Raw genomic sequence first — 24132 nt, 5'->3', positions numbered from 1 at the left:
TTTTCCCTGCGTCTCGGCAAATTCAATTTTAAAGTCAAATCATAGAGAATATATGAAACAGACGGAGAGGGTGAGTGTGTTACGACATTCTTCAGATAAGACCGTGCCGTACTCTTCAGCAGGAATAAAGAAAGGCTATTATGTCATCACTAGGAGACGGGCGTGTTCAACATGTATAAATTCATAAAAAATCCTAAAATGTGATTTTCTGGATTTTTTTTCTTCTCATTTTGTCTGTCATAGTTGAAGTGTACCTATGATGAAAATTACAGGCCTCTCATCTTTTTAAGTGAGAGAACTTGCACAATTGGTGGCTGACTAAATATTTTTTTGCCCCACTGTATGGATTTAATTAACATATCTGGTTGCATATGATAGTAAAGTCATTGTTTTTCCCCCACTGTAATTTGTTGATGTTGTGAAAATCACCTGGTTGACAGTGACTACATTTAAAGACAAATGATCAGACATGTTCTCTTAGATGTAAAGTGGGCTATATAAGTTATTGTATTCCCGTTACTGGGCTATAGAAGTTATTGTATTCCCGTTACTGGGCTGTAGAAGTTATTGTATTCCCGTTACTGGGCTGTAGAAGTTATTGTATTCCCGTTACTGGGCTGTAGAAGTTATTGTATTCCCATTACTGGGCTGTAGAATTATTGTATTCCCGTTACTGGGCTGTAGAAGTTATTGTATTCCCGTTACTGGGCTGTAGAAGTTATTGTATTCCCGTTACTGGGCTGTAGAAGTTATTGTATTCCCGTTACTGGGCTGTAGAAGTTATTGTATTTCCGTTACTGGGCTATAGAAGTTATTGTATTCCCACTACTGGGCTGTAGAAGTTATTGTATTCCCGTTACTGGGCTGTAGAAGTTACTGTATTCCCGTTACTGGGCTGTAGAAGTTATTGTATTCCCGTTACTGGGCTATAGAAGTTATTGTATTCCCACTACTGGGCTGTAGAAGTTATTGTATTCCCGTTACTGGGCTTTAGAAGTTATTGTATTCCCACTACTGGGCTGTAGAAGTTATTGTATTCCCATTACTGGGCTATAGAAGTTATTGTATTCCCGTTACTGGGCTATAGAAGTTACTGTATTTCCATTACTGGGCTGTAGAAGTTATTGTATTCCCGTTACTGGGCTGTAGAAGTTATTGTATTCCCACTACAGGGCTGTAGAAGTTATTGTATTCCCGTTACTGGGCTGTAGAAGTTATTGTATTCCCGTTACTGGGCTGTAGAAGTTATTGTATTCCCGTTACTGGGCTGTAGAAGTTATTGTATTCCCGTTACTGGGCTGTAGAAGTTATTGTATTCCCGTTACTGGGCTGTAGAAGTTACTGTATTCCCGTTACTGGGCTGTAGAAGTTATTGTATTCCCGTTACTGGGCTGTAGAAGTTATTGTACTCCCGTTACTGGGCTGTAGAAGTTACTGTATTCCCGTTACTGGGCTGTAGAAGTTATTGTATTCCCGTTACTGGGCTGTAGAAGTTACTGTATTCCCGTTACTGGGCTGTAGAAGTTATTGTATTCCCGTTACTGGGCTGTAGAAGTTACTGTATTCCCGTTACTGGGCTATAGAAGTTATTGTATTCCCGTTACTGGGCTGTAGAAGTTATTGTATTCCTGTTACTGGGCTGTAGAAGTTACTGTATTCCCGTTACTGGGCTGTATAAGTTATTGTATTCCCGTTACTGGGCTGTAGAAGTTATTGTATTCCCGTTACTGGGCTGTAGAAGTTATTGTATTCCCGTTACTGGGCTGTAGAAGTTATTGTATTCCCGTTACTGGGCTGTAGAAGTTACTGTATTCCCGTTACTGGGCTATAGAAGTTATTGTATTCCCGTTACTGGGCTGTAGAAGTTACTGTATTCCCGTTACTGGGCTGTAGAAGTTATTGTATTCCCGTTACTGGGCTGTAGAAGTTATTGTATTCCCGTTACTGGGCTGTAGAAGTTATTGTATTCCCGTTACTGGGCTGTAGAAGTTATTGTATTCCCGTTACTGGGCTGTAGAAGTTATTGTATTCCCGTTACTGGGCTGTAGAAGTTATTGTATTCCCGTTACTGGGCTGTAGAAGTTACTGTATTCCCGTTACTGGGCTATAGAAGTTATTGTATTCCCGTTACTGGGCTGTAGAAGTTATTGTATTCCCGTTACTGGGCTGTAGAAGTTACTGTATTCCCGTTACTGGGCTGTAGAAGTTATTGTATTCCCGTTACTGGGCTGTAGAAGTTATTGTATTCCCGTTACTGGGCTGTAGAAGTTATTGTATTCCCGTTACTGGGCTGTAGAAGTTATTGTATTCCCGTTACTGGGCTGTAGAAGTTACTGTATTCCCATTACTGGTCTGTAGAAGAGACGGACAGAAAGACTAAATACAGGAGTTTCTTTATTTGACCTTTATTTAACCAGGCAAGTCAGTTAAGAACAAATTCTTATTTTCAATGACGGCCTAGGAACAGAACAGTGGGTTAACTGCCTGTTCAGGGGGCAGAACGACAGATGTTTACCTTGTCAGTTCGGGGATTCAATCTTGCAACCTTTCGGATACTAGTCCAACTCTCTAACCACCAGGCTACGCTGCCGCCCTGGCAGGTACCGCCCCAGGTAGCCTCAAGTGATTAGTAATGTATGACCATAACAGACGGGCTGGAAGTGGAAAATGTTACACCGTGTCTTCTCGTAGCAGGCTAGACGTGGTGACGGTTACACCGTGTCTTCTCGTAGCAGGCTAGACGTGGTGACGGCTACACCGTGTCTTCTCATAGCAGGCTAGACGTGGTGACGGTTACACCGTGTCTTCTCGTAGCAGGCTAGACGTGGTGACGGTAACAACGTGTCTTCTCATAGCAGGCTAGACGTGGTGACGGTTACACCGTGTCTTCTCGTAGCAGGCTAGACGTGGTGACGGTTACACCGTGTCTTCTCATAGCAGGCTAGACGTGGTGACGGTTACACCGTGTCTTCTCGTAGCAGGCTAGACGTGGTGACGGTTACACCGTGTCTTCTCGTAGCAGGCTAGACGTGGTGACGGTTACACCGTGTCTTCTCATAGCAGGCTAGACGTGGTGACGGTTACACCGTGTCTTCTCGTAGCAGGCTAGACGTGGTGACGGTTACACTGTGTCTTCTCGTAGCAGGCTAGACGTGGTGACGGTTACACCGTGTCTTCTCATAGCAGGCTAGACGTGGTGACGGCTACACCGTGTCTTCTCGTAGCAGGCTAGACGTGGTGACGGTTACACCGTGTCTTCTCGTAGCAGGCTAGACGTGGTGACGGTAACAACGTGTCTTCTCATAGCAGGCTAGACGTGGTGACGGTTACACCGTGTCTTCTCGTAGCAGGCTAGACGTGGTGACGGTTACACCGTGTCTTCTCATAGCAGGCTAGACGTGGTGACGGTTACACTGTGTCTTTTCACAGCAGGCTAGACGTGGTGACGGTTACACTGTGTCTTCTCATAGCAGGCTAGACGTGGTGACGGGGGAGGGTTAATACATTCCACAGCCCATTACTACACAACACCTAACGTCCTAAAGTCAACCTCCTTCACCTGAAAGGTACACGGGACTGAGAGAGAGGGGAAGCTGTCCTCTCCTGCAAATAGTCACCGCATGAGGGGACAACAGTCAGCAGAACAGAACCGAACGGCGGAGAGAGGATGAGTCCCAAACGGCACCTTATTCCCTATATGGTAGTGCACTATGGGCACTGGTCAAAAGTAGTGCACTATTAAAGGGAAAAGGTTATATTTCGGACGCTGTTAGAAAAGAGCCCCGCTGGGGGATGCAATAACGGGGGCTGTTTTACTTTACAAGAAGAAAGGTGGAGAGAAAGAGGGGGAGAAAGAGGGAGAGACATGGGGGGGAAGAAAAAGAGGGAGAGAAAGAGGGGGAAGAAAGAGGGAGAGAAAGAGGGGGGGAGAAAGAGGGAGAGACATGGTGGGGAGAAAGAGGGAGAGAAAGAGGGGGAAGAAAGAGGGAGAGAAAGAGGGGTAGAAAGAGGGTGAGAAAGAGGGGGGAGAAAGAGGGAGAGAAAGAGGGGGGGAGAAAGAGGGAGAGAAAGAGGGAGAGACATGGGGGGGAGAAAGAGGGAGAGAAAGAGGGGGAGACATGGGGGGGAGAAAGAGGGAGAGAAAGAGGGGGAGACATGGGGGGGAGAAAGAGGGAGAGACATGGGGGGAGAAAGAGGGAGAGAAAGAGGGGGGAGAAAGAGGGAGAGAAAGAGGGGGAGACATGGGGGGGAGAAAGAGGGAGAGAAAGAGGGGGGGACATGGGGGGAGCAAGAGGGAGAGAAAAAGGTGGGAGAAAGAGGGAGAGACATGGGGGGGAGAAAGAGGGAGAGAAAGCAGGGGGAAAAAGAGGGAGAGAAAGAGGGGGGAGAAAGAGGGAGAGAAAGAGGGGGGAGAAAGAGGGAGAGAAAGAGGGGGGGAGAAAGAGGGAAAGAAAGAGGGGGGGAGAAAGAGGGAGAGACATGGGGGGAGAAAGAGGGAGAGAAAAAGTGGGGAGAAAGAGGGAGAGACATGGGGGGAGAAAGAGGGAGAGAAAGAGGGGGAGACATGGGGGGGAGAAAGAGGGAGAGAAAGAGGGGGAGACATGGGGGGGAGAAAGAGGGAGAGACATGGGGGGGAGAAAGAGGGAGAGAAAGAGGGGGGAGAAAGAGGGAGAGAAAGAGGGGGAGACATGGGGGGAGAAAGAGGGGTAGAAAAAGGGGGGAGAAAGAGGGAGAGAAAGAGGGGGGAGAAAGAGGGAGAAAAAGAGGGGGGAGAAAGAGGGAGAGAAAGAGGGAGAGACATGGGGGGGAGAAAGAGGGAGAGAAAGAGGGGGAGACATGGGGGAGAAAGAGGGAGAGAAAGAGGGGGAGACATGGGGGGGAGAAAGAGGGAGAGACATGGGGGGGAGAAAGAGGGAGAGAAAGAGGGGGGAGAAAGAGGGAGAGAAAGAGGGGGAGACATGGGGGGGAGAAAGAGGGATAGAAAAAGGGGGGTGAAAGAGGGAGAGAAAGAGGGGGGAGAAAGAGGGAGAGAAAGAGGGGGGAGAAAGAGGGAGAGAAAGAGGGGGGAGAAAGAGGGAGAGAAAGAGGGGGAGAAAGAGGGGGGAGAAAGAGGGAGAGAAAGAGGGGGGAGAAAGAGGGAGAGAAAGAGGGGGAGACATGGGGGGGAGCAGAAGGGAGAGAGAAATGGGGGATAAAGAGGGAGAGAAAGAGGGGGAGACATGGGGGGGAGAAAGAGGGAGAGAAAGAAGGGGAGACATGGGGGGAGCAAGAGGGAGAGAAAAAGGGTGGAGAAAGAGGGAGAGAAAGAGGGGGAGACATGGGGGGGAGCAAGAGGGAGAGAAAAAGGGGGGAGAAAAAGGGAGAGAAAGAGGGGGGGAAAGAGGGAGAGAAAGAGGGGGGAGAAAGAGGGAGAGAAAGAGGGGGGGAGAAAGAGGGAGAGAAAGAGGGGGGGAGAAAGAGGGAAAGAAAGAGGGGGGGAGAAAGAGGGAGAGACATGGGGGGAGAAAGAGGGAGAGAAAAAGTGGGGAGAAAGAGGGAGAGACATGGGGGGAGAAAGAGGGAGAGAAAGAGCGGGGAGAAAGAGGGAGAGAAAGATCGGGGAGAAAGAGGGAGAGAAAGAGGGGGGAGAAAGAGGGAGAGAAAGAGGGGGAGGCATGGGGGGAGAAAGAGGGAGATAAAGAGGGGGGAGAAAGAGGGAGGGAGAAAGAGGGAGAGACATGGGGGGGAGAAAGAGGGAGAGAAAGAGGGGGGAGAAAGAGGGAGAGACATGGGGGGAGAAAGAGGGAGAGAAAGAGGGGGAGACATGGGGGGGAGAAAGAGGGAGAGAAAGAGGGGGAGACATGGGGGGGAGAAAGAGGGAGAGACATGGGGGGGAGAAAGAGGGAGAGAAAGAGCGGGGAGAAAGAGGGAGAGAAAGAGGGGGAGACATGGGGGGAGAAAGAGGGATAGAAAAAGGGGGGAGAAAGAGGGAGAGAAAGAGGGGGGAGAAAGAGGGAGAGAAAGAGGGGGGAGAAAGAGGGAGAGAAAGAGGGAGAGACATGGGGGGGAGAAAGAGGGAGAGAAAGAGGGGGAGACATGGGGGGGAGAAAGAGGGAGAGAAAGAGGGGGAGACATGGGGGGGAGAAAGAGGGAGAGACATGGGGGGGAGAAAGAGGGAGAGAAAGAGGGGGGAGAAAGAGGGAGAGAAAGAGGGGGAGACATGGGGGGGGAGAAAGAGGGATAGAAAAAGGGGGGAGAAAGAGGGAGAGAAAGAGGGGGGAGAAAGAGGGAGAGAAAGAGGGGGGAGAAAGAGGGAGAGAAAGAGGGGGGAGAAAGAGGGAGAGAAAGAGGGGGAGACATGGGGGGGAGAAAGAGGGAGAGAAAGAGGGGGGAGAAAGAGGGAGAGAAAGAGGGGGAGACATGGAGGGAGCAAAAGGGAGAGAGAAAGGGGAGAAAGAGGGAGAGAAAGAGGGGGAGACATGGGGGGGAGAAAGAGGGAGAGAAAGAGGGGGAGACATGGGGGGAGCAAGAGGGAGAGAAAAAGGGTGGAGAAAGAGGGAGAGAAAGAGGGGGAGACATGGGGGGGAGCAAGAGGGAGAGAAAAAGGGGGGGGAGAAAGAGGGAGAGAAAGAGGGGGGGAAAGAGGGAGGGAGAAATAGTCATGGATACTTCACAGAAAGTATTAAACTGTCAAGAGGAGAGAAACAAGGTTGTCCACTATTGGCATATCTATTTATTATGGCCATCGAAATGTTAGCTATTAAAATCAGATCCAACAATAATATTGTCCCGCCTTGAACTTAGTTATCTTGGTTTTCTTTATTATTTTTTGGTTAGGTCAGGGTGTGACGAGGGTGGTATGTGTGTTTTTGCCTTGTCTAGGTTTTTTTGTATATCTATGGGGTTTTGGCATTGTCTAGGTATATGTAGGTCTATGGTGGCCTGATTTGGTTCCCAATCAGAGACAGCTGTTTATCGTTGTCTCTGATTGGGGATCCTATTTAGGTTGCCATTTTTTTGGTTTTGTGGGTTATTATTCTATGTTTAGTTGCCTGTTTGCACTAGTCATATTGCGTCACGGTTCGTTTTGTTATTTTGTATCGTTTTGTTCAGTGTTGCATTCGTTTAATGAATTAGAATGTGCGCTTATCACGCTGTGCCTTGGTCTCCTCCTTATGACGACCGTGACATATATCAAGGTCCAAGAAATCCAGGGCTTAAAAACAAAGGTGTCAACCTCATAGAGGATCTAGATACTTTTAGAATTAGAATCCCTCCACAGCCTCATAGAGGATCTAGATACTTTTAGAATTAGAATCCCTACGCAGCCTCATAGAGGATCTAGGTACTTTTAGAATTAGAATCCCTCCACGGCCTCATAGAGGATCTAGATACTTTTAGAATTAGAATCCCTCCACAGCCTCATAGAGGATCTAGATACTTTTAGAATTAGAATCCCTCCACAGCCTCATAGAGGATCTAGGTACTTTTAGAATTAGAATCCCTCCACAACCTCATAGAGGATCTAGATAGTTTTAGAATTAGAATCCCTCCACAGCCTCATAGAGGATCTAGGTACTTTTAGAATTAGAATCCCTCCACAACCTCATAGAGGATCTAGATACTTTTAGAATTAGAATCCCTCCACAACCTCATAGAGGATCTAGATACTTTTAGAATTAGAATACCTCCACAGCCTCATAGAGGATCTAGGTACTTTTAGAATTAGAATCCCTCCACAGCCTCATAGAGGATCTAGAGACTTTTAGAATTAGAATCCCTCCACAGCCTCATAGAGGATCTAGAGACTTTTAGAATTAGAATCCCTCCACAGCCTCATAGAGGATCTAGAGACTTTTAGAATTGGAATCCCTCCACAGCCTCATAGAGGATCTAGAGACTTTTAGAATTAGAATCCCTCCACAGCCTCATAGAGGATCTAGAGACTTTTAGAATTAGAATCCCTCCACAACCTCATAGAGGATCTAGAGACTTTTAGAATTAGAATCCCTCCACGGCCTCATAGAGGAGCTAGATACTTTAAGAATTAGAATCCCTCCACAGCCTCATAGAGGATCTAGATACTTTTAGAATTAGAATCCCTCCACAGCCTCATAAAGGATCTAGATACTTTTAGAATTAGAATCCCTCCACAGCCTCATAGAGGATCTAGAGACTTAGAATTAGAATCCCTCCACAGCCTCATAAAGGATCTAGAGACTTTTAGATTTAGAATCCCTCCACAGCCTCATAGAGGATCTAGAGACTTTTAGAATTAGAATCCCTCCACAGCCTCATAAAGGATCTAGAGACTTTTAGAATTAGAATCCCTCCGCAGCCTCATAGAGGATCTAGGTACTTTTAGAATTAGAATCCCTCCACAGCCTCATAAAGGATCTAGATACTTTTAGAATTAGAATCCCTCCACAGCCTCATAGAGGATCTAGATACTTTTAGAATTAGAATCCCTCCACAGCCTCATAAAGGATCTAGAGACTTTTAGAATTAGAATCCCTCCGCAGCCTCATAGAGGATCTAGATACTTTTAGAATTAGAATCCCTCCACAGCCTCATAAAGGATCTAGAGACTTTTAGAATTAGAATCCCTCCACAGCCTCATAAAGGATCTAGAGACTTTTAGAATTAGAATCCCTCCGCAGCCTCATAGAGGATCTAGGTACTTTTAGAATTAGAATCCCTCCACAGCCTCATAGAGGATCTAGATACTTTAAGGATTAGAATCCCTCCACGGCCTCATAGAGGATCTAGATACTTTTAGAATTAGAATCCCTCCACAGCCTCATAGAGGATCTAGATACTTTTAGAATTAGAATCCCTCCACGGCCTCATAAAGGATCTAGAAACTTTTAGAATTAGAATCCCTCCACAGCCTCATAAAGGATCTAGAGACTTTTAGAATTAGAATCCCTCCACGGCCTCATAGAGGATCTAGATACTTTTAGAATTAGAATCCCTCCACAGCCTCATAAAGGATCTAGAGACTTTTAGAATTAGAATCCCTCCACGGCCTCATAGAGGATCTAGATACTTTAAGAATTAGAATCCCTCCACAGCCTCATAGAGGATCTAGGTACTTTTAGAATTAGAATCCCTCCACAGCCTCATAGAGGATCTAGATACTTTTAGAATTAGAATCCCTCCACGGCCTCATAGAGGATCTAGATACTTTTAGAATTAGAATCCCTCCACAGCCTCATAGAGGCTCTAGATACTTTTTCTAACCTCTCTGGATTAAAACCATATTATGATCAGTGTTACGTATTGGGTCACAAAATAAGTTATACTTTTACATTACCGTGTAGTTTATCAATAAAATGGTCTGACAGTGAAGTGTACATCCTCAGTATTCATTTTCCGAAAGAAAGAAATGATTAGAATACATTTTAATAGAAAGTTAGCAAAAATAGATACGATCTTGCTACCGTGGAAAGGAAAATACCTCTCTATTTGTGGAAAAATCACCCTGATTAACTCTTTAGTCATATCCCAGTTTACCCTGATTAACTCTTTAGTCATATCCCAGTTTACCCTGATTAACTCTTTAGTCATATCCCAGTTTAACCTGATTAACTCTTTAGTCATATCCCAGTTTACCCTGATTAACTCTTTAGTCATATCCCAGTTTACCCTGATTAACTCTTTAGTCATATCCCAGTTTACCCTGATGAACTCTTTAGTCATATCCCAGTTTACCCTGATTAACTCTTTAGTCATATCCCAGTTTAACCTGATTAACTATTTAGTTATATCCCAGTTTACCCTGATTAACTCTTTAGTCATATCCCAGTTTACCCTGATTAACTCTTTAGTCATATCCCAGTTTACCCTGATGAACTCTTTAGTCATATCCCAGTTTACCCTGATTAACTCTTTAGTCATATCCCAGTTTACCCTGATTAACTATTTAGTTATATCCCAGTTTACCCTGATGAACTCTTTAGTCATATCCCAGTTTAACCTGATTAACTCTTTAGTCACATCCCAGTTTACCCTGATTAACTATTTAGTTATATCCCAGTTTACCCTGATTAACTCTTTAGTCATATCCCAGTTTACCCTGATTAACTCTTTAGTTATATCCCAGTTTACCTATTTGTTATGGTTTTGCCTACACCTAGCGAATTGGTTTTTTATTATATGAGCAAAAAATATTCAATTTTATTTGGAAGTGCAAGTGTTAAACAAATCAAAAGATATTTTAGATTCTTCAAAGTAGCCACCCTTTGCCATGATGACAGCTTTGCCTCCTCTTGGCATTCTCTCAACCAGCTTCATGACGAATACTTTTCCAACAGTCTTGAAGGAGTTTGCACTCATGCTGAGCACTTGATGGGTGCTTTTCATTCACTCTGCCGTGCAACTCATCCCAAACCATCTCAATTGGGTTGAGGTCGGGTTATTGTCGATGCGAGGTCATCTGATGCAGAACTGCATCACTTTCCTTCTTGGTCAAATAGCCCTTACACAGCCTGGAGGTGTGTGTTGGGTTATTGTCCTTTTGAAAAACAAATGATAGTCCCACTTAGCGCAAACCAGATGGGATGGCGTATTGCTGCAGAATGCTGTGGTAGCCATGCTGGTTAAGTGTGCCTTGAAATCTAAATAAATCACAGACAGTGTCACCAGCAAAGCACCCCCACACCATCACACCTCCTCCTCCTTCCTTCCCGATGGGCACCAGACATGCGGAGATCATCCGTTCACCTACTCTGCATCTCACAAAGACAGCAGTTGGAACCAGAAATCTCAAATGTGGAATCATCAGACCAAAGGACATATTTCCACCGGTCTAATGTCCGTTGCTTGTGTTTCTTGGCCCAAGAAAGTCTCGTCTTCTTATTGGTGTCCTTCAGTAGTGGTTTCTTTGCAGCAATTCGACTATGAAGGCCTGATTCAGTCTGTTACTTCTGTTACTTCAAATCTGTGAAGAATTTACTTGGGTTACAATCTGAAGATGGTAATTCTAATGAACTCATTCTCTGCAGCAGAGGTAACTCTGGGTTTTCTCCTATCCTGTGGCGGTTCTCAGAAGAGCCAGCTTCGTCATAGCGCTTGATGGTTTTTGTAACAGAGTAACAGTGTACAATTGTAACAGTGTGACAGAGAAACAGACTAACATTGTAACGGTGTAAGAGACAGTGTTGTACTTTTCTCTCTGTATTGAGAACCACAGTGATACCATGTCCTGTATATTATATTATTATATATATATTATATATATATATCCTGGTCTCAGGCTCTACACTGACGGCTCTCGACTGTATCAGGCAGCCCCCTTTCAGAGACATCTAACTCAACATCAGTGGTGTAAAGTACTTAAGTAAAAAATACTTTAAAGTACTACTTAAGTAGTTTTTTGGGGGGTATCTGTACTTTACTTTACTATACATATGTTTGGCAACGTTTACTTCACTACATCCATACATTTTCCCTGAAACCCAAAGATACTCGTTACATTTTGAATGCTTTAGCAGGACAGGAAAATGGTTCAATTCACACACTTATCAAGAGAACATCCTGGGTCATCCCTACTTCCCTGATCTGGCAGATTCACCAAACACAAATGCTTCATTTGTAAACTGTCTGAGTGTTGGACTGTGCCGTTGGCTATCTGTAAATGTAGAAAACAAGGACATTTGGCAGTCTGGTTCGCTTAATATCAGGAATTTAAAATTATTTATACTTTTACTTTTGATACTTCAGTATATATAACAACCACATAATTTTACTTTGACTCAAGTAGTATTTTACTGGGTGACTTTCATTTTTACTTGAGTAACTTCTATTAAGGTATCTTCATTTTATGAAAAAATGGGTACGTTTTCGACCTCCGGTAAGAGAGTAACATTGTAATAACAATAACAGAATAAAACAATAACAGGGTAACAATTGGTGTAAGTCTAACAGAGTAACATTGTAACAGAGTAAAAGTGTAACATATTACCATTGTAACATTGTAACAGTGTAATACTGTATCAGAGGTACAGCGTAACAGAGTAACATTGTAACAGTGTAATACTGTATCAGAGGTACAGTGTAACAGAGTAACATTGTAACAGTGTAATACTGTATCAGAGGTACAGTGTAACAGAGTAACATTGTAAGAGTTTAAGAGACCAACATTGTAACAAAGTAACACTGTAAAACTGTAACAATGTAACAGAGTGACAGAGTAAAAGTGTAACATATTAACATTGTAACATTGTAACAGAGTAACATTGTAACAGTGTATGCAAACACACACACACACACACACACACACACACACACACACACACACACACACACACACACACACACACACACACACACACACACTATATTATTCCCCTGTCTGCTAAAGGCTCTGTATAATAAAGCATCTAGCTGGACACTTGGATGCTTGACTCAGTGATCTACACAGCACATTTTTTCAATTACCGTAAGTATAGATTTCCTTTAGAGTGGTGCCATGCCCATCAGCGGGGGAATGAATGGTAATGGCAGACAGACATATTCTGTCTGAGTATTATTTAAAGAGCTGTCTGTCTACACACACACACAGCGAGAGAGAGAGAGTGGTGAACACAGAGAGAGAGAGGTAGGCAGAATGGTAGACAGATGGAGAGACAGAGGTAAACATAGAGGTAGACAGATGGAGAGAGGGAAGAGAGAGAGAGAGAGAGAGAGAGAGAGAGAGAGAGAGAGAGAGAGAGGTAAACAGAGCGGTAGACAGATGGAGAGACAGAGAGAGAGAGGTAGGCAGAATGGTAGACAGATGGAGAGACAGAGGTAAACATAGAGGTAGACAGATGGAGAGACAGAGAGGGCGAGAGAGAGGTAGACAGATGGAGAGAGGGAAGAGAGAGAGAGAGAGAGAGAGAGAGAGAGAGAGAGAGAGAGGTAGACATATGGATAGGAAGAGAGAGAGGTAGACAGATGGAGAGCAAGAGAGGGCGAGAGAGAGGTAGACCGATGGAGAGAGGGAAGAGAGAGAGAGAGAGGTAGACAGATGGAGTGCGAGAGAGAGGTAGACATATGGATAGGAAGAGAGAGAGGTAGACAGTTGGATAGGAAGAGAGAGAAGTAGACAGAAAGATAGAGAGAGAGAGAGGTAGACAGAGAGAGATAGGGGGAGAGAGGTTTGACAGAAGGATAGAGGGGGAGAGGTAGACAGAGAGAAAGAGAGGTAGACAGAGAGAGAGGTAGACAGAGAGAGGGAGAGGTATACAGAGAGAGAGAGAGAGAGAGAGAGAGAGAGAGAGGTAGACAGAGAGAGAGACAGAGAGGTAGACAGAGAGAGAGAGATAGAGAGAGAGAAAGAGAGTGAGAGAGGTAGACAGAGAGAGAGAGAGAGAAAGGTAGACAGAGAGAGAGAGAGGTAGACAGAGAGAGAGAGAGGTAGACAGAGAGGTAGACAGAGAGGTATACAGAGAGAGAGAGATAGAGAGAGAGAGTGAGAGAGGTAGACAGAGAGAGAGAGAGAGAGGTAGACAGAGAGAGAGAGAGAGAGAGAGAGAGGTAGACAGAGAGAGAGAGAGGTAGACAGAGAGAGAGAGAGAGAGAGAGAGAGAGAGAGAGAGGTAGACAGACAGACAGAGAGAGAGAGAGACAGAGAGGTAGACAGAGAGGTAGATGATAGATATGGACTCCACCTTCAGGATTACTTGCTGTGTCGTTGATCATCTCGGTACACAGAACCAAATGAGCTAGTCCATGTTAAGGCGGTCACGAGAATCGTGTCTGTCTACCAAAAAGCACCCTATCCCCTATGTAGTGCACTACTTTTGACCAGAACCCTATGGGACCCTATCCCCTATGTAGTGCACTCATTTTGACCAGAACCCTTTGAGCTCAATGGGCCCTGTTCAAAAGTAGTATGCACTGAGTTTCCAAAACATTAAGAAAACCTGCTCTTTCCAGGACATAGACCGACCAGGTGAATCCAGGTGAAAGCTATGATCCCTTTATGATGTCACCTGTTAAATCCACTTCAAATCAGTGTAGATGAAGGGGAGGATGACTGGTTAAAGAAGGATTTTTAAGCCTTGACACAATTGAGACATGGATTGTGTATGTGTGTCATTCAGAGTGTGAATGGGCAATCGGATATGGTGGTAGCTGCCAGGCGCACCGGTTTGTGTCAAGAACTCATTATCAGGGAGGTGTTCTTAATGTTTGGTCCACCCTGTGTGTAGGGAATAGGGTACCATTTGTGAAGTCAGTTAGTGCACTGTGTAGGGACTAGGGTACCATTTGTGAAGTTGACTTCGTGTTCGAATCAGAGGAGTGAAATGCGTCCTGTTATCGATGATCAAGTTCACTGACCATTCCGACAAGTCCTTTTAATCCCTGCTTTCATATCGGAGGTATAAATGATCAGCTAGCCGAACTGAGCTCTGACGAGACTTCAACCAAAGCCAGGCGTTAATGATCAGCTAGCCGAACTGAGCTCTGACGAGACTTCAACCAAAGCCAGGGCGTTAATGCAAACACACACACTTTAATATACATCCGTGAGCTGCTAGGGTGTGTGGGAAACACAACTGTTTTTTTTTAATTAGGTTGGGGGATCCTTCCAAAATGTGTATTCAACAGAAGTGTGAGGACTTGTAGGAGTTGGCAGGTCGACAAGCTGTGCATCCTGAATGGCATCCTATTCCCTACATAGTGCACTACTTTTGACCAGAGCCCATAGCACCCTATTCCCTACACAGTGCACTACTTTTGACCAGAGCCCATAGCACCCTATTCCCTATATAGTGCACTACTTTTCACCAAGGGCTCTGTAAGGAATATGGTGCCATCTGTAACAAAGCCTGGAACCTTCCACTATCTCAAAACAGAGTGAATGTCCCAAAAAGAGAATGTATCAGTTGTTACAGGTTGGGTTATAGCACCCTGTACCAGACACCAGTCAGCCCCCACCCTGTACCAGACACCAGTCAGCACCCACCCTGTACCAGACACCAGTCAGCACCCACCTTGTACCAGACACCAGTCAGCACCCACCCTGTACCAGACACCAGTCAGCACCCACCCTGTACCAGACACCAGTCAGCACCCACCCTGTACCAGACACCAGTCAGGCCCCCACCCTGTACCAGACACCAGTCAGCACCCACCCTGTACCAGACACCAGTCAGGCCCCCACCCTGTACCAGACACCAGTCAGCCCACATCACCATGGGCCCTGGTCAAATGTAGTGTATTAAATGTAACAGGGTGAAAATTAGAGACAATCCCAATGTTAATTCACCACTGGCCCCGGCCTGGTCTCTGGAGGGAGATGGTCTAATATGGTTAATTGGGAACCGGTAGAGCTGATATGAAACATGGTTACCTGAGAACTGGTAGAGCTGATATGAAACATGGTTAATTGGGAACTGGTAGAGCTGATATGAAACATGGTTACCTGAGAACTGGTAGAGCTGATATGAAACATGGTTAATTGGGAACTGGTAGAGCTGATATGAAACATGGTTACCTGAGAACTGGTAGAGCTGATATGACACATGGTTAATTGGGAACTGGTAGAGCTGATATGAAACATGGTTACCTGAGAACTGGTAGGACTGATATGAAACATGGTTAATTGGGAACTGGTAGGACTGATATGAAACATGGTTAGTTGGGAACTGGTAGGACTGATATGAAACATGGTTAGTTGGGAACTGGTAGGACTGATATGAAACATGGTTAGTTGGGAACTGGTAGGACTGATATGAAACATGGTTAGTTGGGAACTGGTAGGACTGATATGAAACATGGTTAGTTGGGAACTGGTAGGACTGATATGAAACATGGTTAGTTGGGAACTGGTAGGACTGATATGAAACATGGTTAATTGGGAACTGGTAGGACTGATATGAAACATGGTTAATTGGGAACTGGTAGGACTGATATGAAACATGGTTAATTGGGAACTGGTGTCCAATATACATCATGCAGAAAGACACAAGAGATAACTCACCTTTGACTTTGGTTTTAGTGGTTGCACCCACTGGAAGCATGAGGGAGGAAACAACACATTAACCACCACTGGTATGAAGCAAACATGAAGAACACGATCTGATTCGCTACAGCAGCCTTTTAAACCAATCAGATAGAACTGTCACAAGTTGTCTATTCGCTGGACACTAGGAAACAGGGTTGTTTTGAGAGCTTCCTATCCGGCTTGAAGGAGCCATGAAAAGGAGAACAGACCAACTTCCACTCGTTTTCAGGCAGCTATGCCCATCTTTGTGGTTATCAGACATTCATATTGTTAGTTGTTGTGATTATGGAGTTAAAAACATCTCTCTCTCTCTCTCTCTCTCTCTATCTGGTATTTAAACTGCACAAATCATTCATCTGAAAATAAAAATAAATCTATCATCTGATCAACCTAAAGCAACACGTTATACCAAACACGCAGAGAAAGTTAGTGTGTGTTTGCCACACTACGTTCTAGTAGAACATGTTTTGTTTTTGACGCTCGTTAATCCTTTTTGGTTATACCACCCCCTCCACCCCCCCCCCCGCCCCGCCCCCCCCATTGTCCGACTCCCCCCTACTCCCCATCCAGACTCCCCTCCTCCGTCCGACTCCCCCCTACCCCCCATCCAGACTCCCCTCCTCCCCCCTGTCCGACTCCCCCCTACTCCCCATCCAGACTCCCCTTCCCCGTCCGACTCCCCCCTACTCCCCCATCCAGACTCCACACCCCGTCTGACTCCCCCCTACCCCCCATCCAGACTCCCCTCCCCCGTCCGACTCCCCCCTACCCCCCATCCAGACTCCCCCCCGTCCGACTCCCCCCTACCCCCCATCCAGACTCCCCCCCCGTCCGACTCCCCCCTACCCCCCATCCAGACTCCACACCCCGTCCGACTCCCCCCTACCCCCCATCCAGACTCCACACCCCGTCCGACTCCCCCCTACCCCCCATCCAGACTCCCCTCCTCCCCCCCGTCCGACTCCCCCCTACTCCCCATCCAGACTCCCCTCCCCCGTCCGACTCCCCCCTACCCCCCATCCAGACTCCCCTCCTCCCCCCTGTCCGACTCCCCCCTACTCCCCATCCAGACTCCCCTTCCCCGTCCGACTCCCCCCTACTCCCCCATCCAGACTCCACACCCCGTCTGACTCCCCCCTACCCCCCATCCAGACTCCCCTCCCCCGTCCGACTCCCCCCTACCCCCCATCCAGACTCCCCTCCCCCGTCCGACTCCCCCCTACTCCCCCATCCAGACTCCACACCCCGTCCGACTCCCCTCCCCCGTCCGACTCCACACCCCGTCCGACTCCCCCCTACCCCCCATCCAGACTCCCCTCCTCCCCCCGTCCGACTCCCCCCTACTCCCCATCCAGACTCCACACCCCGTCCGACTCCCCTCCCCCATCCAGACTCCACACCCCGTCCGACTCCCCCCTACCCCCCATCCAGACTCCCCTCCTCCCCCCGTCCGACTCCCCCCTACTCCCCATCCAGACTCCACACCCCGTCCGACTCCCCCCTACCCCCCATCCAGACTCCACACCCCGTCCGACTCCGCCCTACCCCCCATCCAGACTCCACACCCCGTCCGACTCCCCCCTACTCCCCATCCAGACCCCCCTCCTCCGCCCCGTCCAACTCCCCCCTACTCTCCCATCCAGACCCCCCCCCCCCGTCCAACTCCCCCCTACTCTCCCATCCAGACTCCACACCCCGTCCGACTCCCCCCTACCCCCCATCCAGACTCCACACCCCGTCCGACTCCCCCCTACCCCCCATCCAGACTCCACACCCCGTCCGACTCCCCCCTACCCCCCATCCAGACTCCACACCTCGTCCGACTCCCCCCTACCCCCCATCCAGACTCCCCTCCTCCCCCCGTCCGACTCCCCCCTACCCCCCATCCAGACCCCCCCCCGTCCGACTCCACCCTACCCCCCATCCAGACTCCCCTCCTCCCCCCGTCCGACTCCCCCCTACCCCCCATCCAGACCCCCCCCCCGTCCGACTCCCCCTAACCCCCATCCAGACTCCCCTCCCCCGTCCGACTCCCCCCTACCCCCCATCCAGACTCCCCTCCTCCCGTTCTTTCTATACATGGAAGAAATGGTCATTAATCTCTGCTCTCTGATATTTAATAGTGTTGACAAAGTCAGACCGTGATCAGATTCTCCTGTTTACAGGCGCATGGGAAGAATATCAAGAGATCTATCTAGAAAATGTCAAGCTTCGGATGAATACCAAATAATGGCACCCTATTGTCTATTTAGTCCACTGCTTTTCAGCGTAGCCAATAGGATGAAGGAAAAAGGGTCGCCGTTTGTGACACAACTTTAAGATTTGACATTTCTAAAAAGGACTTGGTGTCAGAGTCAACGGAGCGGACTTAATTAATAGCCAAGTCATATCTTCATAGAGACAATCCATTGATGGCAACAAAATCAAATCAAATCAAATCAAATCACATTTTTACTGGTCGCATGCACATATTTATCAGAAGTCATTTCGGGCGTAGAGAAATGCTTGTGTTCCTAGCTCCAACAGTGCACTAACAATAAACACCAATACACACACATCTAAAGGTTAAAAAAATGGAATTAAGAAATATAGAAATATATGATATATGATAAGGTTCTAGGTTCTACACAGATGCTCTAGGTGATAAGGTTCTATCCAGAGGTTCTTGGTGATTGGGTTCTATCCAGAGGTTCTAGGTGATAAGATTCTAGGTTCTATCCAGAGGTTATTGGTGATTAGGTTCTATCCAGAGGTTCTAGGTGATAAGATTCTAGGTTCTATCCAGAGGTTTTAGGTGATAAGATTCTAGGTTATATTCAGAGGTTCTAGGTGAAAAGGTTCTAGGTTCTATCCAGAGGTTCTAGGTGAAAATGTTCTAGGTTATACGGTTCTATCTAGAGGTTCTAGGTGAAAAGGTTCTAGGTGATAAGGTTGTAGGTTCTATCCATATGCTCTAGGTGATAAGGTTCTAGGTTCTATCCAGAGGTTCTAGGTGAAAATGTTCTAGGTTCTATCCAGAGGTTCTAGGTGTTGGATGATGGAGGATGGGGTATTTGGTATTCTGGGGCTGTTGACCAGGCAATTAGCTTCGACTCCATCATGTGAGCTTCTCAGCCAGCGTCCAGGAAAGACCAGGTTGTGTGTGTGTGTATGGGTGTGTGTATGTCTGTTCAGAGTCCAGTTTGGAGCCAATTCCTCTCAATGCCAGGCATAGTTTCTGAAGTAGGGCTGAGGGGAGAGGAGGGGAGGGGAGAGTAGAGGAGGGGAGAGTAGAAGAGGGTCCCCATGGTGATTAGTTTAACCAACCAGAGAGAGTTTGGCTGTGTCCTAAATGGTACTCTATTCTCTATGTGGTGGGAATACTGGCCTTTGGCTGCTTTGTACTCCAGCTCAGTGTGGCCTGCCTGGCCTCAGCCCCTCTGCTGGGCACAGTGGGAGGTCACAGCACTTCCTCTTTCTGTGTCACACCAATATGCCCCCCCCCCCCCCCCCCCCCCCCCCCCCCCCCCCCCCCCCCCCCCCCCCCCCCCCCCCCCCGGGGAACACTGGCTGCAACTAACCCCTGTGTCTGAGAACACTTAATCATATCCAGCTCCGACAAACTCACAGAAGCACAAACACACACACACACACATATGTAAAGGACACGCATGTCAAATTCTGAATTCAAGTAACAACACAATGGTAGGGGAAACATCTTTTAATTATTGATGAGACTGGAGGTCAGCGCCCAGAGGTCAGCGTCCAGAGGTCAGCGCTCAGAGCATTTCACAGTCAGTGACACAACTGGAGCTAAGACCAGAGGTCAGCGTCCAGAGGTCAGCGCTCAGAGCATTTCACAGTCAGTGATACAACTGGAGCTAAGACCAGAGGTCAGCGTCCAGAGGTCAGCGTCCAGAGGTCAGCGCCCAGAGCATTTCACAGTCAGTGACACAACTGGAGCTAAGACCAGAGGTCAGCGTCCAGAGGTCAGCGCCCAGAGCATTTCACAGTCAGTGACACAACTGGAGCTAAGACCAGAGGTCAGCGTCCAGAGGTCAGCGTCCAGAGGTCAGCGTCCAGAGCATTTCACAGTCAGTGACACAACTGGAGCTAAGACCAGAGGTCAGCGTCCAGAGGTCAGCGCTCAGAGCATTTCACAGTCAGTGACACAACTGGAGCTAAGACCAGAGGTCAGCGTCCAGAGGTCAGCGTCCAAAGCATTTCACAGTCAGTGACACAACTGGAGCTAAGACCAGAGGTCAGCGCCCAGAGGTCAGCGTCCAGAGGTCAGCGCTCAGAGCATTTCACAGTCAGTGACACAACTGGAGCTAAGACCAGAGGTCAGCGTCCAGAGGTCAGCGCCCAGAGCATTTCACAGTCAGTGACACAACTGGAGCTAAGACCAGAGGTCAGCGTCCAGAGGTCAGCGTCCAGAGGTCAGCGCCCAGAGCATTTCACAGTCAGTGACACAACTGGAGCTAAGACCAGAGGTCAGCGTCCAGAGGTCAGCGTCCAGAGGTCAGCGCTCAGAGCATTTCACAGTCAGTGATACAACTGGCGCTAAGACCAGAGGTCAGCGTCCAGAGGTCAGCGCTCAGAGCATTTCACAGTCAGTGATACAACTGGAGCTAAGACCAGAGGTCAGCGTCCAGAGGTCAGCGCTCAGAGCATTTCACAGTCAGTGACACAACTGGAGCTAAGACCAGAGGTCAGCGTCCAGAGGTCAGCGTCCAGAGGTCAGCGTCCAGAGGTCAGCGCTCAGAGCATTTCACAGTCAGTGATACAACTGAATATATTACCTCAATAAAACAGACAGTTCCCATAGAAATATTTAGTGACTCCCACCAGACCTTGCTCTCTTTCTGCCTTAGTCTGTGTTTTCCTTCCCCTAATCGGACTGTCTCGGAGGTCTACGTACAATTCCTTCCATCTCATGGATTGGTTTTTGCTCTGACATGCACTGTCAACTCTGAGACCTTATATAGACAGGTGTGTGCCTTTCCAAATCATGTCCAATCAATTGAATTTACCACAGGTGGACTCCAATCAAGTTGTAGAAACATCTCAAGGATGATCAATGGAAACAGGAGGCACCTGAGCTCCATTTAGAGTCGCATAGCAAAAGGTCTGAATATTTATGTAAATAAACTATTTCAGGTTTTTATTTTTAAAAACATTTGAACAAATCTGTAAAAAAAAATGTTTTGCTTTGTCATTATGGGTTACTGTGCGTGGATTGGTGAGGAAATGTTTTTATTTAATCAATTTCAGAATAAGGCTGTAACGCAACAAAATTTGGAAAAAGTATGAATACTTTGAATGTGTGAATACTTTCCGAAAGCACTGCATCTATATATATATATGGATATACATGGATATATATATGGGTATATATATATTTATTGAGTTTTCTTATATCTTATATTCTTTAATACTCTATAATATTTCATCTGTAGCTGTCTCCTTTAATACTCCATAATATTTCATCTGTAGGTGTCTCCTTTAATATAATGTTTCATCTGTAGGTGTCTCCTTTAATATAATGTTTCATCTGTAGGTGTCTCCTTTCCATAATGTTTCATCTGTAGCTGTCTCCTTTAATACTCCATAATGTTTCATCTGTAGCTGTCTCCTTTAATACTCCATAATGTTTCATCTGTAGCTGTCTCCTTTAATACTCCATAATGTTTCATCTGTAGCTGTCTCCTTTAATACTCCATAATGTTTCATCTGTAGGTGTCTCCTTTAATACTCTATAATATTTCATCTGTAGGTGTCTCCTTTAATATAATGTTTCATCTGTAGGTGTCTCCTTTAATATAATATTTAATCTGTAGGTTTCTCCTTTTATATAATGTTTCATCTGTAGGTGTCTCCTTTAATATAATGTTTCATCTGTAGGTGTCTCCTTTAATACTCCATAATATTTCATCTGTAGGTGTCTCCTTTAATATAATGTTTCATCTGTAGGTGTCTCCTTTAATATAATGTTTCATCTGTAGCTGTCTCCTTTAATATAATGTTTCATCTGTAGGTGTCTCCTTTAATATAATGTTTCATCTGTAGGTGTCTCCTTTAATATAATGTTTCATCTGTAGGTGTCTCCTTTCCATAATGTTTCATCTGTAGGTGTCTCCTTTAATATAATGTTTCATCTGTAGGTGTCTCCTTTAATATAATGTTTCATCTGTAGGTGTCTCCTTTCCATAATGTTTCATCTGTAGCTGTCTCCTTTAATATAATGTTTCATCTGTAGGTGTCTCCTTTTATATAATGTTTCATCTGTAGGTGTCTCCTTTAATATAATGTTTCATCTGTAGCTGTCTCCTTTAATATAATGTTTCATCTGTAGGTGTCTCCTTTAATATAATGTTTCATCTGTAGGTGCCTCCTTTAATATAATGTTTCATCTGTAGCTGTCTCCTTTAATATAATGTTTCATCTGTAGCTGTCTCCTTTAATATAATGTTTCATCTGTAGGTGTCTCCTTTAATATAATGTTTCATCTGTAGCTGTCTCCTTTAATACTCCATAATATTTCATCTGTAGGTGTCTCCTTTCCATAATGTTTCATCTGTAGGTGTCTCCTTTAATACTCCATAATGTTTCATCTGTAGGTGTCTCCTTTAATACTCTATAATATTTCATCTGTAGGTGTCTCCTTTAATATAATGTTTCATCTGTAGGTGTCTCCTTTAATATAATATTTCATCTGTAGGTTTCTCCTTTTATATAATGTTTCATCTGTAGGTGTCTCCTTTAATATAATGTTTCATCTGTAGGTGTCTCCTTTAATACTCCATAATATTTCATCTGTAGGTGTCTCCTTTAATATAATGTTTCATCTGTAGGTGTCTCCTTTAATATAATGTTTCATCTGTAGCTTTCTCCTTTAATATAATGTTTCATCTGTAGGTGTCTCCTTTAATATAATGTTTCATCTGTAGGTTTCTCCTTTAATATAATGTTTCATCTGTAGGTGTCTCCTTTCCATAATGTTTCATCTGTAGGTGTCTCCTTTAATATAATGTTTCATCTGTAGGTGTCTCCTTTAATATAATGTTTCATCTGTAGGTGTCTCCTTTCCATAATGTTTCATCTGTAGCTGTCTCCTTTAATATAATGTTTCATCTGTAGGTGTCTCCTTTTATATAATGTTTCATCTGTAGGTGTCTCCTTTAATATAATGTTTCATCTGTAGCTGTCTCCTTTAATATAATGTTTCATCTGTAGGTGTCTCCTTTAATATAATGTTTCATCTGTACCTGTCTCCTTTAATACTCCATAATATTTCATCTGTAGGTGTCTCCTTTAATACTCCATAATGTTTCATCTGTAGCTGTCTCCTTTAATACTCCATAATGTTTCATCTGTAGGTGTCTCCTTTAATACTCTATAATATTTCATCTGTAGGTGTCTCCTTTAATATAATGTTTCATCTGTAGGTGTCTCCTTTAATATAATATTTCTTCTGTAGGTTTCTCCTTTTATATAATGTTTCATCTGTAGGTGTCTCCTTTAATATAATGTTTCATCTGTAGGTGTCTCGTTTAATACTCCATAATATTTCATCTGTAGGTGTCTCCTTTAATATAATGTTTCATCTGTAGGTGTCTCCTTTAATATAATGTTTCATCTGTAGCTGTCTCCTTTAATATAATGTTTCATCTGTAGGTGTCTCCTTTAATATAATGTTTCATCTGTAGGTGTCTCCTTTAATATAATGTTTCATCTGTAGGTGTCTCCTTTAATATAATGTTTCATCTGTAGGTGTCTCCTTTAATATAATGTTTCATCTGTAGGTGTCTCCTTTAATATAATGTTTCATCTGTAGGTGTCTCCTTTCCATAATGTTTCATCTGTAGGTGTCTCCTTTAATATAATGTTTCATCTGTAGGTGTCTCCTTTCCATAATGTTTCATCTGTAGGTGTCTCCTTTAATATAATGTTTCATTATGGAGTATTAAAGTTGGGAAGACCAAAATGTGATAAATATGCCATCTTTGATGAGTTAATTCTCAGTTATGATTTTAGATACAAATGTAAAATATAAGTCAACAATCCTTCCTCCAAAACACCATTCTATGAATGACATTTTGTGAAAATCCCCCAAATCGTGATATTTTTGTTGTCCTGGTTTCGTGAGGAATCACGCTATAGTTATTTGGCCAAGA

At 45.3% G+C, this 24132-nt stretch overlaps 1 protein-coding gene across 3 annotated transcripts in view; it reads right to left on the bottom strand.

Moving 5' to 3' along the window:
- cadm2b (cell adhesion molecule 2b) overlaps nucleotides 1-24132 on the bottom strand; it is a 492669-nt gene that overhangs the window by 168429 nt on the left and 300108 nt on the right. For 2 of the 3 annotated variants that reach the window (XM_036965371.1, XM_036965372.1), the window contains exon 2: nucleotides 15953-15982. The exons of the other annotated variant lie outside the window; for it this stretch is intronic. In XM_036965371.1, coding sequence (XP_036821266.1) covers nucleotides 15953-15982 — 30 coding nt within the window. The remainder of the gene's footprint in view (nucleotides 1-15952; nucleotides 15983-24132) is intronic. 3 annotated transcript variants of the gene reach the window in all.

Source organism: Oncorhynchus mykiss, chromosome 27 (assembly GCF_013265735.2).
Source record: "Oncorhynchus mykiss isolate Arlee chromosome 27, USDA_OmykA_1.1, whole genome shotgun sequence".
NCBI lineage: Eukaryota > Metazoa > Chordata > Actinopteri > Salmoniformes > Salmonidae > Oncorhynchus > Oncorhynchus mykiss.
Note: the sequence above shows the minus strand (reverse complement) of the source record. Positions and strands in the feature narration are given on the sequence as shown.